Genomic DNA, 20,308 nt, shown 5'->3' on the forward strand with positions numbered 1-20,308 from the left:
GATCACAAATCATTGAAGAAAAAAGGTTCAGAGCACTGTCTAGTGGGTCTAGATGACCCAGCTCCCAACGTTAGAGTTGGATAGAACAAGGGTTACGGCGGTGAAACTCCTCCCTCCTCCGTTTTCTCAGACAGACGTGAAGATTTTCACAGGTTTTGTCTCGTTTCAACTCTTTAAGTTCAAACTTTTATAGAAAATTACGTCCAGGATGAAAACAAAGATTTGATTGTGATGAAAGATTCATGGAAATGTGGCAGCCTGAACGAATCCTGTACAGGAGACATGCAGCAGATTGATTGACAAGGTCAACAGCCAATCAGGACACAGAATACAAGTCACTGTTACAAACAAACAAACAAACCCAAAAGATCGCACAATTACATGAAAAAACCAAACTGTGATAGTGTGAGAGGTAAAGGTCTGATAGTGGTGGTCCTGGGTTCACGGATGCTTTATGTGGGTTTGGGGTCATGGGGTGTCTGTGTCACTGGAGGGGAGGGGGAGGGCAAAGGGTGGGAGGTTTGAAGTTTTTTGTTTGTCTTCTTTTTTCCCAACTGTGAAGTGTTCTGAGCTTCATGAAATGTGTATTTCTACAAAGAAATATCATTGCATTGGAACCCTGTACTGTTCTCTGTACTGTAGTACTATCTGCTGTAGAACAGTACTATCTGCTTCACTGTAGTACCATCTGCTGTAGAACAGTACTATCTGCTTCACTGTAGTACTATCTGCTTCAGAGCAGTACTATCTGCTTCACTGTAGTACTATCTGCTGTACTCAAACCTCACTGCTTTACTGTAGTTTTCTATTACAGTACTATACTGTACTGTGCCGGATTTCCTCTGAACCAAAGTCAGGTCTGACCCGGTTGGTCCTGGGTCTACAAGGTGCAGTACATGTCTGCAGCCACACGGGGGCGGGGCTTGTTTGCTTGGCTCTGGCGAATGCAGTGGGGTGGGACAGGAAGTGTGAGCCCTGCGACTGGTGGGCGGGGTTAGTGTGCCGACCCCTGATGGGACAAGAATCTGAATCCTTTCTTTGGAGGATGGGACTGACCTGAACCCGAACCTCCACACCGTCTGTCCGTAAACACTGTGGGAGTGGGAGGAGCTAATTCAACAGGTCAGTAAAAGGTTCAAGATGCTGAAACTCTGTTTACCGGGTTCAGGAATGGGTCCAGGTGACCCAGGTGCGGCAGTGAAAAAGCGGAGACGGAGACTTTCAACAGATTCACGTTTATTTGGTTCAGGTGTGGGGGGGTCCACAGAGCTGGGATTGGACCGTCGTACAGACCAGGATGGGGCGCCGCTTGTCCTGTCCGGCCAGGGACCCCAGGCTCTGTCCCTCCATGGCAGGAATGTGAGAAGGAATGAAAAAAGACTACTGAAGCTCGGGGGTGGGGGGAGGAAGTCCGTCCTGGTTCAGCTGGTGGGGGGTGGGGGGCATGATGTCTCACAGATTGGCCTTCCTGAGGTGGCTGACAACGTTGTAGACCTTGCTGGACAGCTGACCCCCACTGGCGTCCCTGGTGCCCTTAGCTATGACTATGGCTGGAGACAGAAGCAGGGGGGGCGGGTCAGTCTGAGGTTCAGGTACACAATGTGAGGTTCAGGTACACAATGTGAGGTTCAGGTACACAATCGTTGGTTCAGGTACACAATCTGTGGTTCAGGTACACAATGTGAGGTTCAGGTACACAATGTGAGGTTCAGGTACACAATGTGAGGTTCAGGTACACAGTCTGTGGTGCAGGTACACAATGTGAGGTTCAGGTACACAATCGTTGGTTCAGGTACACAATCTGTGGTCCAGGTACACAGTCTGTGGTTCAGGTACACTACAGGTACATAGGTCTCACCTTGGTTGCTCTTGCCCACACACACTCCAAAGGTGTTTCCTTCGGCGTCAGCAGCCGTCTTCAGGTCCAGAGAGTAGATGGGGTCCATGTCCATCTGGTCTCGGATCAGCCGACACCTCTGTCCAGCGATGTACACGCCGTTCTGGGCGAACGCTGACCGGTCGCCAGCCAACTTCTTGATCTCATCCGGCTGACAAACAGAGACGGACATAATGAGGACGTTCTGCTTTCCGGGGTTCCCTGAACTACACATGACAAAGGTTTACAGTTCAGAGTTAAGACCTGGAAAACCTGAACCTGCCGTCACAGACGTTCTGTAGGGGGGGGACCTGAACCTACCCTCACAGACGTTCTGTAGGGGGGGGGGGGGGGACCTGAACCTGCCGTCACAGACATTCTGTAGGGGGGGGGACCTAACCCTGCCCTCACAGACGTTCTGTAGGGGGGGGTCCTGAACCTGCCGTCTCAGAGGTTCTGTAGGGGGGGGACCTGAACCTGCCGTCACAGACGTTCTGTAGGGGGGGGGACCTCAACCTGCCGTCACAGAAATTCTGTAAGGGGGGGGACCTGAACCTGCCGTCACAGACGTTCTGTAGGGGGGGGACCTGAACCTGCCGTCACAGACGTTCTGTAGGGGGGGGGGGGACCTGAACCTGCCGTCACAGACATTCTGTAGGGGGGGGGGACCTGAACCTGCCGTCACAGACGTTCTGTAGGGGGGGGACCTGAACCTGCCGTCACAGACATTCTGTAGGGGGGGGGGGACCTGAACCTGCCGTCACAGACATTCTGTAGGGGGGGGGGGGACCTGAACCTGCCGTCACAGACATTCTGTAGGGGGGGGGGGACCTGAACCTGCCGTCACAGACATTCTGTAGGGGGGGGGGACCTGAACCTGCCGTCACAGAAATTCTGTAAGGGGGGGGACCTCAACCTGCCGTCACAAAAATTCTGTAAGGGGGGGGGGGACCTGAACCTGCAGTCACAGACATTCTGTAGGGGGGGGGGGACCTGAACCTGCCGTCACAGACGTTCTGTAGGGGGGGGACCTGAACCTGCCCTCACAGACGTTCTGTAGGGGGGGGACCTGAACCTGCCCTCACAGAGGTTCTGTAGGGGGGGGGACCTGAACCTGCCGTCACAGACATTCTGTAGGGGGGGGGGGACCTGAACCTGCCGTCACAGACGTTCTGTAGGGGGGGGACCTGAACCTGCCGTCACAGACATTCTGTAGGGGGGGGGGGGACCTGAACCTGCCGTCACAGACATTCTGTAGGGGGGGGGGGACCTGAACCTACCGTCACAGACGTTCTGTAGGGGGGGGACCTGAACCTGCCGTCACAGACGTTCTGTAGGGGGGGGGGGGACCTGAACCTGCCGTCACAGACATTCTGTAGGGGGGGGGGGACCTGAACCTGCCGTCACAGACGTTCTGTAGGGGGGGGACCTGAACCTGCCGTCACAGACGTTCTGTAGGGGGGGGGGACCTGAACCTGCCGTCACAGACATTCTGTAGGGGGGGGGGGGACCTGAACCTGCCGTCACAGACATTCTGTAGGGGGGGGGGGGACCTGAACCTGCCGTCACAGACATTCTGTAGGGGGGGGGGGACCTGAACCTACCGTCACAGACGTTCTGTAGGGGGGGGACCTGAACCTGCCGTCACAGACGTTCTGTAGGGGGGGGGGGACCTGAACCTGCCGTCACAGACATTCTGTAGGGGGGGGGGGACCTGAACCTGCCGTCACAGACGTTCTGTAGGGGGGGGACCTGAACCTGCCGTCACAGACGTTCTGTAGGGGGGGACCTGAACCTGCCGTCACAGACATTCTGTAGGGGGGGGGGGGACCTGAACCTGCCGTCACAGACATTCTGTAGGGGGGGGGGGACCTGAACCTGCCGTCACAGACATTCTGTAGGGGGGGGGACCTGAACCTGCCGTCACAGAAATTCTGTAAGGGGGGGGACCTCAACCTGCCGTCACAAAAATTCTGTAAGGGGGGGGGGGACCTGAACCTGCAGTCACAGACATTCTGTAGGGGGGGGGGGACCTGAACCTGCCGTCACAGACGTTCTGTAGGGGGGGGACCTGAACCTGCCCTCACAGACGTTCTGTAGGGGGGGGACCTGAACCTGCCCTCACAGAGGTTCTGTAGGGGGGGGGACCTGAACCTGCCGTCACAGACATTCTGTAGGGGGGGGGGACCTGAACCTGCCGTCACAGACATTCTGTAGGGGGGGGGACCTGAACCTGCCGTCACAGAAATTCTGTAAGGGGGGGGACCTCAACCTGCCGTCACAAAAATTCTGTAAGGGGGGGGGGGACCTGAACCTGCAGTCACAGACATTCTGTGGGGGGGGGGGGGACCTGAACCTGCCGTCACAGACGTTCTGTAGGGGGGGGACCTGAACCTACCCTCACAGACGTTCTGTAGGGGGGGGACCTGAACCTGCCCTCACAGAGGTTCTGTAGGGGGGGGGACCTGAACCTGCCCTCACAGAGGTTCTGTAGGGGGGGGGACCTGAACCTGCCTTCACAGACATTCTGTAGGGGGGGGGGGACCTGAACCTGCCGTCACAGACGTTCTGTAGGGGGGGGGGCCTGAACCTGCCGTCACAGACGTTCTGTAGGGGGGGGGACCTGAACCTGCCGTCACAGACGTTCTGTAAGGGGGGGACCTGAACCTGCCGTCACAGACGTTCTGTAGGGGGGGGGACCTGAACCTGCCCTCACAGACGTTCTGTAAGGGGGGGGACCTGAACCTGCCGTCACAGACGTTCTGTAAGGGGGGGGACCTGAACCTGCCGTCACAGACGTTCTGTAGGGGGGGGGGCCTGAACCTGCCGTCACAGACGTTCTGTAGGGGGGGGACCTGAACCTGCCGTCACAGACGTTCTGTAAGGGGGGGACCTGAACCTGCCCTCACAGAGGTTCTGTAGGGGGGGGGACCTGAACCTGCCGTCACAGACATTCTGTAGGGGGGGGGGGACCTGAACCTGCCGTCACAGACGTTCTGTAGGGGGGGGGGGGCCTGAACCTGCCGTCACAGACGTTCTGTAGGGGGGGGACCTGAACCTGCCGTCACAGACGTTCTGTAGGGGGGGGACCTGAACCTGCCGTCACAGACGTTCTGTAGGGGGGGACCTGAACCTGCCCTCACAGACGTTCTGTAGGGGGGGGACCTGAACCTGCCCTCACAGACGTTCTGTAGGGGGGGGACCTGAACCTGCCCTCACAGACGTTCTGTAGGGGGGGGACCTGAACCTGCCGTCACAGACGTTCTGTAGGGGGGGGACCTGAACCTGCCGTCACAGACGTTCTGTAGGGGGGGGGGGACCTGAACCTGCCGTCACAGACGTTCTGTAGGGGGGGGGGGCCTGAACCTGCCGTCACAGACGTTCTGTAGGGGGGGGACCTGAACCTGCCGTCACAGACGTTCTGTAGGGGGGGGACCTGAACCTGCCGTCACAGACGTTCTGTAGGGGGGGGACCTGAACCTGCCGTCACAGACGTTCTGTAGGGGGGGAACCTGAACCTGCCGTCACAGACATTCTGTGGGGGGGGGGGGACCTGAACCTGCCCTCACAGACGTTCTGTAGGGGGGGAACCTGAACCTGCCGTCACAGACGTTCTGTAGGGGGGGGGACCTGAACCTGCCCTCACAGACGTTCTGTAGGGGGGGAACCTGAACCTGCCCTCACAGACGTTCTGTAGGGGGGGGGGACCTGAACCTGCCGTCACAGACGTTCTGTAAGGGGGGGACCTGAACCTGCCGTCACAGACGTTCTGTAGGGGGGGACCTGAACCTGCCGTCACAGACGTTCTGTAGGGGGGGGGACCTGAACCTGCCCTCACAGACGTTCTGTAGGGGGGGGGGGACCTGAACCTGCCGTCACAGACGTTCTGTAGGGGGGGGGGGCCTGAACCTGCCGTCACAGACGTTCTGTAGGGGGGGGACCTGAACCTGCCGTCACAGACGTTCTGTAGGGGGGGGACCTGAACCTGCCGTCACAGACGTTCTGTAGGGGGGGACCTGAACCTGCCGTCACAGACGTTCTGTAGGGGGGGGGACCTGAACCTACCCTCACAGACGTTCTGTAGGGGGGGGACCTGAACCTGCCCTCACAGACGTTCTGTAGGGGGGGAACCTGAACCTGCCCTCACAGACGTTCTGTAGGGGGGGGGGACCTGAACCTGCCGTCACAGACGTTCTGTAAGGGGGGGACCTGAACCTGCCGTCACAGACGTTCTGTAGGGGGGGGGACCTGAACCTACCCTCACAGACGTTCTGTAGGGGGGGGACCTGAACCTGCCCTCACAGACGTTCTGTAGGGGGGGAACCTGAACCTGCCGTCACAGACGTTCTGTAGGGGGGGGACCTGAACCTGCCGTCACAGACGTTCTGTAGGGGGGGGACCTGAACCTGCCGTCACAGACGTTCTGTAAGGGGGGACCTGAACCTGCCGTCACAGACATTCTGTAGGGGGGGAACCTGAACCTGCCGTCACAGACATTCTGTGGGGGGGGGGGGACCTGAACCTGCCCTCACAGACGTTCTGTAGGGGGGGAACCTGAACCTGCCGTCACAGACATTCTGTGGGGGGGGGGGGACCTGAACCTGCCCTCACAGACGTTCTGTAGGGGGGGAACCTGAACCTGCCGTCACAGACGTTCTGTAGGGGGGGGGACCTGAACCTGCCCTCACAGACGTTCTGTAGGGGGGGAACCTGAACCTGCCCTCACAGACGTTCTGTAGGGGGGGGGGACCTGAACCTGCCGTCACAGACGTTCTGTAAGGGGGGGACCTGAACCTGCCGTCACAGACGTTCTGTAGGGGGGGACCTGAACCTGCCGTCACAGACGTTCTGTAGGGGGGGGGACCTGAACCTGCCCTCACAGACGTTCTGTAGGGGGGGGGGGACCTGAACCTGCCGTCACAGACGTTCTGTAGGGGGGGGGGGCCTGAACCTGCCGTCACAGACGTTCTGTAGGGGGGGGACCTGAACCTGCCGTCACAGACGTTCTGTAGGGGGGGGACCTGAACCTGCCGTCACAGACGTTCTGTAGGGGGGGACCTGAACCTGCCGTCACAGACGTTCTGTAGGGGGGGGGACCTGAACCTACCCTCACAGACGTTCTGTAGGGGGGGGACCTGAACCTGCCCTCACAGACGTTCTGTAGGGGGGGAACCTGAACCTGCCGTCACAGACGTTCTGTAGGGGGGGGACCTGAACCTGCCGTCACAGACGTTCTGTAGGGGGGGGGACCTGAACCTACCCTCACAGACGTTCTGTAGGGGGGGGACCTGAACCTGCCCTCACAGACGTTCTGTAGGGGGGGAACCTGAACCTGCCGTCACAGACGTTCTGTAGGGGGGGGACCTGAACCTGCCGTCACAGACGTTCTGTAGGGGGGGGACCTGAACCTGCCGTCACAGACGTTCTGTAAGGGGGGACCTGAACCTGCCGTCACAGACATTCTGTAGGGGGGGACCTGAACCTGCCGTCACAGACATTCTGTGGGGGGGGGGGGACCTGAACCTGCCCTCACAGACGTTCTGTAGGGGGGGAACCTGAACCTGCCGTCACAGACGTTCTGTAAGGGGGGGACCTGAACCTGCCGTCACAGACATTCTGTGGGGGGGGGGGGACCTGAACCTGCCCTCACAGACGTTCTGTAGGGGGGGAACCTGAACCTGCCGTCACAGACGTTCTGTAAGGGGGGGACCTGAACCTGCCGTCACAGACGTTCTGTAGGGGGGGACCTGAACCTGCCGTCACAGACGTTCTGTAGGGGGGGGGACCTGAACCTACCCTCACAGACGTTCTGTAGGGGGGGGACCTGAACCTGCCCTCACAGACGTTCTGTAGGGGGGGAACCTGAACCTGCCGTCACAGACGTTCTGTAGGGGGGGGACCTGAACCTGCCCTCACAGACGTTCTGTAGGGGGGGAACCTGAACCTGCCCTCACAGACGTTCTGTAGGGGGGGGGGACCTGAACCTGCCGTCACAGACGTTCTGTAAGGGGGGGACCTGAACCTGCCGTCACAGACGTTCTGTAGGGGGGGACCTGAACCTGCCGTCACAGACGTTCTGTAGGGGGGGGGACCTGAACCTACCCTCACAGACGTTCTGTAGGGGGGGGACCTGAACCTGCCCTCACAGACGTTCTGTAAGGGGGGGACCTGAACCTGCCGTCACAGACGTTCTGTAGGGGGGGGGACCTGAACCTACCCTCACAGACGTTCTGTAGGGGGGGGACCTGAACCTGCCCTCACAGACGTTCTGTAGGGGGGGAACCTGAACCTGCCGTCACAGACGTTCTGTAGGGGGGGGACCTGAACCTGCCCTCACAGACGTTCTGTAGGGGGGGAACCTGAACCTGCCCTCACAGACGTTCTGTAGGGGGGGGGGACCTGAACCTACCCTCACAGACGTTCTGTAGGGGGGGGACCTGAACCTGCCGTCACAGACGTCTGCGGTCATGGATGAGGTTCTTTAGGGGGGAACCGTTTTGCTAAACGCCCTGCAGAACATTTCTGAAAGCTGCAGGAGACAAGAATGTGAAGACAGCAAGCCGGGACATGAAGGCCGTGAAAGCAGCGAGCACAAGCTCAGACATGACCCCCACCTGAAGACCCTCGACCAACCAGAGTCTGTGCCGGGGGGGCCGCTTTCTTCACCCCACAGTTAGAGTCTGCAGACAGTTCTGCCCTTTCTATGTGAAAAGTGGGAAGAAAGCAAAGATCTAAGGCTGCTGGCGGCCCGCTGCAGCACAGCCCCCCCCCCCTCATAAGTGTGAAGGAACAAGAAGTGATCAACCAACTTCCTGTATTCAGGCTTTTTGACATGTCCTTATAAGGCAGCGCTCGCAGCGCCTGCAACTTGAGTCTGAAGCTGCCGGAAACGCTGCTGCAGACTCTGACCGCAGGTTTGAGACCTGCAGGCTCTTGAGGCGTGGACCCCTGGAACGCCACACCACAGCCGCCAGAACCCCTCCCTGCCCCTGACGTCTGCTTCTCTCACAGGTGGAGAGCGGCCACCAAAGCCCTGTCCACCTCTCAAACCCGTTACCGCCACACGCTGGCGTTTCTGTCAGAGGAGCACCAGGAACAGGAAGTTGAAGCACAACGGTGTGAGCGTCTGCCCCTGGACGCCGCGTTCAAACCCCAGAGAGGACAGTCAGCAGATGAGCAGGCGTCCGGCTTCTCTGCAGGTAAAATTCCTGACGCCCCAGGTTTCCTGGGGGACCCAGAAGCAGCAGATGAGCCCCCGCCAAGATGCAGACGCAGAGCGGAAACTGCTGCAGGGCACACGCCTAGAACCCCAGAGCAAGAACCGCTGCCAGAACCCCCAAAGACCCAACCGGTACTCAACCCAACGAAGAGGAGCAGAACCAGCCAATTGGTGGGGGCTGAGCAGGTGGTGTCACCTGTCCCCACCAGGACGGTTTCTGCAGCAGTGATGCTGGCGGGAAGGAGACGCTCTGAGGCGGCGTCTCAAAGAGGAAGTAGCGGCGCGGCGTGTCAGTGTGTGCTCACCGTGATGGAGGCCAGCCCGCTGGTGGAGGCCCAGATGCTCTGCTGCCCGGCTGCGGTTCCACAGATGGCCGCCTCCGCCACGGGGACCTGCCCGCTCTGATCGGGGGTCTTCAGGGAATCGATGTACGCGTTCCACGACATCCTGCTCCAGACACAGATGGGTCAGAACCCGTCCCTCTGTGTGTGTGTGTGTGTGTGTGTGAAGTCAGCTTACCTGTGCAGGTAGAGTCTGAGGACTGAGGGAGAAGAAGAGGCAGAAAACAAATGCAGAAACCAGGAAAGCGGCGTCTCTTTTATAGGTTGGACCACTCCCCGTCTGCAGGCTGCTTCCTGCTCTGCTCACTCACCCACTCTCTCTCACTGACACTCTGCCTCGCTCGCCCTCTCTCTCACCTGGGAAGTGAGAACCAGGAAGAACCGGAGCCTTTCACGAAGGCAGAACCCTGAAAACCTGTTTCCATCTGCATGTTTGAGAAGATGATCTTGATGAACAGAAACAAACTTCCAGAAAGTTCTGACGGGTCAAAGAGACACGGACTGCTGCTCCAACGCCATTGGCTGATCCCTGCAGGGCTCAGGATCACCAAGCAGACAGGTGAGAGTTCAGGAGGAGAAGGTCACAGGGTCACAGGGTCACGGGTTGACCCCATCCTCATGAACCTCTGACCGTCCAATCCCTGCTTCTTCCCCCCAGGATCCCCTCTCTGAGAGTGGGACCATGGTTGTTCAGAGGAAGAGCTTCGCCTTCTGCTGCTGATTGTGGACAGGGGAACCATCATCATCTTCATCATCATCATTATCATTATTATTTTCATCATCATCTTCATCATCATTGTCGTCATCATCATCATCATCTTCATCATCATAATCATCTTCATCATTATTATTTTCATCATCATCATCTTCATCATCATCATCTTAATCTTCTTCATCCTCTTCATCTTCATCATCTTCATCATCACCGTCTCAGAGGACTCAAACACAGCAGCGTCTTGAAGCAGGAAGCAGTCCTGTCTTCCTCGCTGTGCTGCAGATCTCCGTGTCACTCTGTGGTACTCAGGCCCCTCCCCCACCCCAAAGCAGAATGAATGCAGACAGCAGGATCCAGTGTCCCTCTGACCCCCCCAAATACATGACCCCATCCAGGGCCCACCAACCAAGCCGTTGCAAGTCCAGACCCCCTTCACATACTGCCACTGGCCACTAACTCATCCATCGGCGTATAAGGAATATACTTTCTGTTGTTGGTTTCAGTTGCTGATTGTTTGTTTCAGCTGTCGGTTGTTGGTTTCAGTTGCTGGTTGTTGGTTTCAGCTTTCGGTTGTTGGTTTCAGCTGTCGGTTGTTGGTTTCAGCTGTCGGTTGTTGGTTTCAGCTGTCGGTTGTTGGTTTCAGTTGCTCGTTGTTGGTTTCAGCTGTCGGTTGTTGGTTTCAGCTGTCGGTTGTTGGTTTCAGCTGTCGGTTGTTGGTTTCAGCTGTCAGTTGTTGCTTCAGTTGTTGGTTGTTGGTTTCAGCTGTCGGTTGTTTGTTTCAGCTGTCGGTTGTTGGTTTCAGCTCTCGGTTGTTGGTTTCAGCTGTCGGTTGTTGGTTTCAGTTGCTGGTTGTTGGTTTCAGCTGTCGGTTGTTGGTTTCAGCTGTCGGTTGTTGGTTTCAGCTGTCGGTTGTTGGTTTCAGTTGCTGGTTGTTGGTTTCAGCTGTCGGTTGTTGGTTTCAGCTGTCGGTTGTTGGTTTCAGCTGTCGGTTGTTGGTTTCAGTTGCTGGTTGTTGGTTTCAGCTGTCAGTTGTTGGTTTCAGCTGTCGGTTGTTGGTTTCAGCTGTCGGTTGTTGTTTTCAGCTGTCGGTTGTTGGTTTCAGCTGTCAGTTGTTGCTTCAGTTGTTGGTTGTTGGTTTCAGCTGTCGGTTGTTGGTTTAAGCTGTCGGTTGTTTGTTTCAGCTGTCGGTTGTTGGTTTCAGTTGTTGTTTCAGTTGTCGGTTGTTGGTTTCAGCTGTCGGTTGTTGGTTTCAGCTGTCGGTTGTTGGTTTCAGTTGTTGCTTCAGTTGTTGGTTGTATTCTGTACTTTAACCATGCTTCTATTGATTGTTTTTCTGTCAGATTTGCTATTTTTCTTTTCTTCATTTTCCATCGGTTCACGTTCAAGATCAGTGCTCCAGTTCTCCAGTGTCTCCTCTGCATGTAGACAGGAACGGTTCTCTGACTGGATCATTTTAGGATCTACATCTCTTGTCTGAACTCTGCTCAGTAACCTTCTGGTAATCAAAAAGGTCATGTTTGTAAAAACCTTGGATCTCTCTTCCTTCTGGATCTGGAAACATGGACCGGTTTCAGTCAATTGTCTGGGGGTGTTGAACACATTCAGATCTGGATCAGGATTGGACAAAGGTCATGTCTGGATCTGGATCTGGACCAGGATTGGGAGTAGGTCATGTCTGGATATGGATCTGGATTGGACGTAGGTCATGCTTGGATCTGGATCAGGATTTGACGTAGGTCATGTCTGGATCTGGATTGGAAATAGATCCTGTGTGGATCTGGATTAGGATTAGGAGTAGGTCATTCATCTCTGGATCTGGATTGGACGTAGGTCATGTCTGGATCTGGATCAGAATTTGATGTAGGTCATCTCTGGATCTGGATTGGACATAGATCCTGTGTGGATCTGGATTAGGATTGGGAGTAGGTCATCTCTGGATCTGGATCAGGATTTGACGTAGGTTATGTCTGGATATGGATCTGGATTGGAATAAGGTCATCTCTGGATCTGGATCTGGATTGGACTTAGGTCATGTCTGGATCTGGATCAGGATTGGGAGTAGGTCGTCTCTGGATCTGGATTGGACGTAGGTCATGTCTGGATCTGGATCTGGATTGGACGCAGGTCATGTCTGGATCTGAATCTGGATCAGGATTTGAAGTAGGTCATGTCTGGATCTGGATTGGGCATAGATCCTGTGTGGATATGGATCAGGATTGGGAGTAGCTCATCTCTGGATCTGGATCTGGATTGGACGTAGGTCATGTCTGGATCTGGATCAGGATTGGGAGTAGGTCATCTCGGGTTCTGGATTGGACGTAGTTCATGTCAGGATCTGGATCAGGCCTGTGACATTCGAGCGTCTCATGAGAAGCAGAGTTCAGGCCGTGAGCAGGAAGCTGCAGAGAAACCTGTCTTTCTGCAGAAACCACTTCCTCCTGGCCCGTTTCACTTCATGCCTCCACAACGGTTCCAGTTGCCGTGGAAACGCTGACAGACAGAAAAAGCGAGTCTTTGCAGAAGCGTTTTGGGTGTTGGAGGTTTTGCATTCCCTCACATGGAGCCTGGTGGTTGTTGTGGACGGAGACGAGGACGTTCGTCTGCAGACGCTCAGAGCCAGACCCCACCCAAACCCCTGAGTCCACACAGCTACCCTATAAGGCAGCACAGGTGCATTGTGGGACATGGCAGTGTGGAGGTGAGATGAAAGGAGGGGGGTAACCTTAAAAACTGAAGGCCTCTACCCCATTTGAATCAAATCAAATGATTTAGGTGTGTTTGTCCGGGGGGGGGGGGGGGTAAATATGTAAATCTTGATCTGTTTCAGGTCTGGACTCAGGATTGCCTTTTAAGTAGAACAGAGGCAGTGGGCGGGTCTGAGAGAACCATTGACCAGGCTCCGCCCCCCGGGGGCAGTTATTTAAAAAACATAGATGTTATGAAACGCGTCAATCAGGTTCTGGTTCTGAGAATCACGGAGGAAAAAGCTCAAATGTTCCTCATGAACCAGGATCTGATCTTCATCAGATCTTCTTCTCCTCCTCCATTCTGAGTTCTTCTGTTTTTGGTTCATTTGGCTGTTTGAATCTGAGAACTTGTTGAAAAAACTCCACAAAACATGAGTTTAATGACGTCACTGAAGGGGGAGGAGTTTGGACACAGAGGAGAGGAGGAAGACCAGGGAGGAGGTTCAAGGATGAAGGAGGACATGATGGGAGGGGGGCCGGAGGGGGTTGAATGGAGGTGGATGAGGGGGGGCAGCTGCTGTTCTGAGGTTGTGGGTCACTGAAGAACCGAACCAGTTAGAACTTTGGAGAGAAACCAACAATTTAATGGACCACACACACACATATGCAGAGACACACACAGACACACACACACAGATACACACACCCACACACACCGACACACATATGCAGAGACACACACACACAGATACACACACACACACACATATGCAGAGACACACACACACAGATACACACACACACACACACACAGACACACATATGCAGAGACACACACACACAGATACACACACACACCGACACACACACACACACACACACACCCACACACAGACACACACACACACAGACACACACACAGACACACCCCCACACACAGACACACACACAGACCCACACAGTCGCACACACACAGATGCCTGAGCTGGTTCTGACCTGCCTATCAGTGCAGCATCTGGAACATGCCGCTGCAGCAGAACTCTAGAATTCCACACCTGAGGCACAAATACCTGGATGAGTCCTGCAGGTAGGAATCTTCATGTTCAGATAAGTCAGACAAAAACTATTGACTCTATAAGACAACTGGACTGAGTGGCCCCTCCCCTGTGGCGTTCCAAACAGGAAGTACCTGCTGGCTCGTGATCCTCAGTTTTCATGATATTTTTCTGTAGTTATTTGGGTTATGAACTGACCAATCAGATGCATCAATAAAAGCATCTGTTGCCCGCTGGCCCCCACCTTGAATGTTTGATTGACGGATTCTCCTGAGCCGCGCTCAGTGGAAGAGATGCGGCCTTCCAAAGAGGTTACTTCTGTAGCCATAGAAACGTGACTCAGACCAATTCGGACCAATCACTGTCATCTGACTCCAACATGGCGACACCCATATCGCAGAAAAATGGCGACAGAATTATCTTCATTACTGGAGCCACAAGTAAAGCATCCCTATTGGTTCAATTCAATTCAACTTTATTTGTAGCCCAGATTCACAACAAACGTCGTCTGGATGGGCTTCGTATCAGTAATGGAAAAAAGTTTAACATGAACTCAAAAGGATCCTGAATACAAAGAGTTCAATAGAAAAATACTAAAATGAACTAACAAACTGACTAAGCTATACTGGCATCACTGCCCTTAGACCCCCCTTCACGGTAAGGAAAAACTCCCAAAAAAACGGATTCCGGAAAAAACGAAGAAACCTCAGGGGTGCCCACATGAAGGAGGGATCCTCCCCAGGACGGACAGGCGATGTACGCTTTTTAGGGCGGGGGGGGGGGGGGGTCACACTTGCTTAGTCCAGTTCTCTGATACAGTTAAGCTCACCCATAACAACTGGTGTGTGACCTTTGACCTCACATTGACTGACAGGAGTCTGAGGCGGTGTCCGACTTCCCTCCCTTCTGGGAACTGGGGGCGTGAACCGATCTGGGTCTTACCGGGGGGGGTGGACCGATCTGGGTCTTAACGGGGGTGTGGACCGATCTGGGTCTTAACGGTGGTGTGAACCGATCTGGTCTTACCGGGGGTGTGGACCGATCTGGGTCTTAACGGGGGGGTGGACCGATCTGGGTCTTAAAAGGGGGGTGTGGACCGATCTGGGTCTTAACGGGGGGGTGGACCGATCTGGTCTTACCGGGGGTGTGGACCGATCTGGGTCTTAACGGGGGGGTGGACCGATCTGGGTCTTAAAAGGGGGGTGGACCGCATGCTCACGATTTCCAAAAGGGACGTTTCTACAAAGGACCAACATTTGACGAAGAATACTTGTGAGAATGAAACAAAAGCAAACACATTTTTTCACATAAATAAATCTTACACACGCAATGCATTGTGGTCTATGTCCACCAATGTCGTGAGCCATGAACACTGCTCCTCACTGAGACTTCTGGGAAATTTCTGGATCTCTGGATTCTGGAATTGAAGATCTAGACGTCACAGATGTGAACCCAAAAGAGTAAAGTATGTATAGACGGAGTTCAGACACGACACTGACCTGCAGGGACAAAAGACACACACAGACACAGAAACACACACATGCACACAACACACACAGAAACACACACATGCACACAACACACACAGAAACACACACATGCACACAACACACACAGAAACACACACACAGACACATGTACACAGACACAGAAACACGCACACACAAGCACAAAGACACAAGCACACACACACAGACAGACAGACAGACAGAAAGAGACTAAAACAACCAAAAGCACACAAACTTCTTCCTCACACTTACAGCTGAGTTAATGTGAGAGACACTGATTAGACTAAGAGGAAGTGCTGTACACACACACACACACACACAATTCCCTGAATACTTTAGCTGTGAATTCTTCCGTTTTTACATTTTTATGCAAAAATAAAGCTGACTTCTGTGCAGGCCACGCCCACTTCCTGTCCCTGCAGCTTCCTGTTCAGAGGCCTGAGCGGTTTGTGTCACACGAGGAGGAAGCTGCATCTGCATGAAGACCCACAGAGATCCTCACGCTGCGATGAAGATCCCCAGTCTTCATCAGGATGGAGCCTGCAGTCATCATCGTGTTGATGATCCTCTGCTGATCCGTTTCCAAAGTGTTCCTGTCGTCTTGATGATGATGGTGATGATGATGGTGATGCAGTTTTCAGCCTAAATCTATATCTGTGTTGTTTTCTAGGACATAGTTTCTGCAGAGCGGCAGGGATTCATTAGAAATTCATCTCTGAGTTGTGGTCAGGACTGTCGGCTTAGAGTAAGCCTGCCCCCACCTCCCATCATCCCTTTATTTACAATCTCTCCTGCTAGCTTACAGCCCCTCACACCCCCAACCCAACATTAGCGGTGCATCAAAAATGGCAGCAGATCCGTCCATCCGTCCAGTTCTGACCCAGATTCCAGCTCAGACCAGGAGAACAAAGACGTTCATGAATCTGTTGGTCTGCAGGTGGATGTTTAGAAAGGGGTGGAGCTTGGAGACTTTGGACCGCCCACTGTAGCTGCTACATAACAGCTACAAGCTCCTTAAACATTGGTTTTTGTCTGTTTCTGGTTCACTGAGATTTAAATAAAGATTTAATCAAAAATGCAGTTTAAATTTACATTTATTTGTTAATGTCCTACATGATCAGAAAACTGCTCCAAGAACATGTTAAAAACTTCAAGAACATGTTAAAAACTTCAAAAACATGTTAAAAACTTCAAGAACATGTTAAAAACTTCAAAAACATGTTAAAAACTTCAAGAACATGTTAAAAACTGCAAGAACATGTTGAAAACTTCAAAAACATGTTAAAAATTTAAAAACACGTCAAGTGAGTCTCTGCTGGAGGACAAAGGTCTCTCCGAAACACAACGATCATCTGCAAACATGATGACTTCCTGTGACTCCTTCTCATTTGTATGAACCATTGACTGGAAACAGGAACTGGACCAAGTGACCCCTCCCCCCTGGCGTTCTAAACAGGAAGTACCTGCACAGACCCAGGGACGTCTATAGAGAAACAAACAGCTGTTACTCCGTCATTCTATTAGTCAGAAGAACAATGGCAGCGGGGTCTGGGGGAGGCAGGCTGGCTGGCCCTGTCCTGGGGGGGCCTGTCTATGACGGGAGGTGGGTCCCCATCTGTGTGGGACCTTGGAGGTTTGGTGGGTTGGGGTCTCCACTGAGGCTATCAGCGGCTGCCCTAACTGGTCAGCTACCTCGGTCCCACCAGTGCTTGACCAGAGCTCTCCAGCGGGCAGCGCTTGGGGGAGGGGGTGGAGTGGGGAATGTGGGGCCTGGGGAGACCCGGACCCAATGCTGGGGGGAGGGTTGTGTTACCAATCGGGAAGGAATGCAATGGACCTTGGGGGGAGGAGCTTCTTGGCAGTGGTCCCCCTTCAAGGATTACTGTATGGGTGCTTGGCCATCACTGCCAGCAAGCAGCAGATGTCCCCTCAGTGTCCTACCCGTCGATTTTAACTGCCCCCCTTAGTATACACACCCTTTACCCTTCAAAATACACATTCCAACATAATCACACACACACATTCTATAAAAATGATAATGCATTGGATTTATCTGCGCGGTTCTACAGAGTGAATGAATAATGTGTCCATTATTCCTCCACTCCTCATTCCTACTTGGTGATTGTTACTGTTGTAGCCACAGCTGCCCTGGGGCAGACTGACAGAGGCGTGGCTGCCAGTTCACGCCTACGGCCTCTCTGACCATCACCGGGATCATTCACATCGGCAGTCGTCTTAGCAGAGTCTTGCCCAAAGGCCCTCACTGGGTGATGTTAATTGCTCCAGTCCTTTACCTTACCAACGAGCTACCCAGCCGCTTCTACAAGGAAGGTGGGACTGTAACGATCATCTATTTATTCATAGTGCTCATTACGTTTTTTAGGGTAATTAGATTCTTGAAATTGATATATTTACACACAACAGTTTTTTTCTTTGTTATTCAGATTATTTTATGTAACACAAATAAACCAAAACAACAGAAAAACCCAAATAATATAATAATCCTCAGTCTCAAAAACCGATCTGTTTTCTAAATGTCCCGTTAATTTCCGTGGTGTAGCGTCTTCCTCTCAGAGTTCACGGTCACTCCCACTCCCGACACGTAGGCATTCTCCACAATGAAACGGCATCCAAACGAAAAAAAGGAATCCTCTCACCCAAGGGTTGACTGTCCACGTTTGTCCAAACAGAAATAAATCCCCAAAACGGATCCAATGCCTCGGGAGTTAGATGCGCTTCTTTTTCTTTTTCTTTTCAGGTCTCTCGTAGACTCCCTGAAGTCCCCCCCCCCCTCCTTACTTTGGTCCTCTTTATCAAATCAGTCCCCGGTACCGTCAGTCACATGACTTACAGCTGACGTGTCCTTAAAACAAAAAAATATTTCTGAATGACATTTCCTGAGGAAATCGGACATAGCACTTTACAGTGTTATGGGAACAAATGTTTTGACACAGAATTTAATCATAATGTCAATTCCATATTTTAAATACTTTTGTGGCTACATATACCCCCCCCCCCCCCCCTTCAGCCAAAGGCTTTTAAGAGAAAACACCATGATAGGTCTTTAGGTTTACCACATTTACAGTATATTCTTACTTTTGTGGGTCTCCCCAAATAACTCTGTAATTGATTGGCCCTAATTTCTTTAGTATTTTTGCTGGTCCTTCCCACTTCGGCGCTAACTTTGCTGAAAACTTTTCAGTAGCTTTAGAAAGAGGATGTGACCTGACCCAGACTAAGTCTCCCGGCAGAAAGTGCACATCTTTTCTACGGGTATTATAATACTTAGCATTTGTAGCCTGGTGCACACCCACTCTCCGTTTAACCTCCTCAGCCAGTTGTTGTTGTCTTTCCACTAGATTGTAGGTTGCTTGTTGTTGGGGAGAAGGTGGTTTGTAAATCAGTCTCTGCAGAGGGCCATAGAGGTTACGTCCCAGAGCCAGCTCAGCTGGGGTCTTTCCTGTGGTTTCTTGTTGGGCGGTGTTAATAGCAAAACAAAACTCAGGTAACCATTGATCCCAAGCATGGTGATGTTGGCCAACAAAGGATGCAACCATGGTCTTCAATGTTCTGTTTACATGTTCGGTCAGGTTGGTTTGTGGATGACAACTAGTTGTTAACTTCTGCACAACCCCCCATGTATTACAAAGGTCAATTAAAAGACTACTAGTAAACTGAGGACCTCGGTCAGACACCAGATATTGGGGAACGCCCCACCTAGTGAATATTTCCTCTATCAGAATCTTGATAATTCGTGGTGTTTTACTGTCTCTTAAGGGGAACAATTCAACCCACTTTGAATAGTAGTCAACCACCACAAGAAGAAATACGTTTGACTTCTTGCTCCTGGGGAAAGGCCCCATGAGATCTATTCCGAGCATCTCTCCAGGTTTGTTGACTGTGATGTTTTGTAATAAACCCGAAGGTTTGCAATTGCCAGGTTTGTACTTTTGGCAAGTTTCACATTTCTTGGTGTGTTCCCAGACATCTTTGCGTACGCTTGGCCACCAAGCTACATCTCGGATCTTCAGGAGGGTTTTCAGGCGTCCAAGATGGCCTCCCAAAGGATTATCATGAAAGTAACGGAGAAACTCTGGGACTAAGGCCTCAGGCACTACCAATTGGAACCGTTCTCCTTGGTTCTGCAAGGGAATTCTGCGATACAGAACACCCTGATGTTCTGCAAAACTGATCCTTTGGGGAGAAGTGTTGATGTCACTTTGAGTCCGTTTCATTTCATTAAGTTTTGGGTCATGATCTTGTGCTTGAGCGATTTCTGCTAAACTGGTTGGCAGATCTGAAGGACTCTTCAGGGTGACAGCAAAGCAAGGAGATGGCTTTATTATCAAGGGTGTATATCCTCGAGACAATGCATCTGGTGCAACATTGAGGCAACCTTTTCTATAGAGGACCTTAAAGTGGAACTGTTGCAACCGCAAAATCCAGCGTCAAGCGACATGTTGTTTTGGGACAATTGAACGCACACGACAATGCAGCATGGTCTGTGTAGACAGAAAACTCCTTCCCTTCAAGATAGTGTCGCCATTTCTCAACCGCCCAGACGACAGCCAAACATTCCTTTTCTGAGGTAGAATAATTTCTCTCAGGTCCTCGAAGCCCTCTGGAAGCATACGCAATAACACGTTCTCCATCTTTTGTCTCCTGTGAGAGAATAGCCCCAAGGCCCACCTCACTGGCATCTGTATGAACCTGAAAGGGAAGTGACATATCTGGCTGTGCTAGTATGGGTGGTGAGATTAGAGCTTTTTTTAAAGCATCCATACTAGCTTGACATTCGGTAGACCAGTGCCACTCTACCCCCTTCTTCTTCAAGTGATTAAGAGGAGCCGCAATATCAAAAAATTTGCAATAAATTTATGATACCAGCCTGCAAGCCCCAGAAAACG

The 20,308-nt window shown here is 52.8% G+C and overlaps 1 protein-coding gene across 1 annotated transcript; it reads right to left on the bottom strand.

The window, feature by feature from the left end:
- Positions 1-1,219: 1,219 nt before the first annotated feature.
- pfn1 (profilin 1) lies at positions 1,220-9,754 on the bottom strand. Its single transcript, XM_078936871.1, has 4 exons — positions 9,615-9,754; positions 9,401-9,542; positions 1,859-2,048; positions 1,220-1,550 (listed from the first exon to the last, which is right to left on the bottom strand). Exons 2-4 carry the CDS (start codon positions 9,539-9,541, stop codon positions 1,453-1,455), a joined length of 429 nt encoding a protein of 142 aa, XP_078792997.1. The 5' UTR covers position 9,542; positions 9,615-9,754; the 3' UTR covers positions 1,220-1,452.
- Between the last annotated feature and the right edge of the window lie 10,554 nt (positions 9,755-20,308).

This window comes from Oryzias latipes, chromosome 18 (genome assembly GCF_053564925.1).
Source record: "Oryzias latipes strain Hd-rR chromosome 18, Olatipes_Hd-rR_3.1".
In the NCBI taxonomy this organism is placed as follows: domain Eukaryota; kingdom Metazoa; phylum Chordata; class Actinopteri; order Beloniformes; family Adrianichthyidae; genus Oryzias; species Oryzias latipes.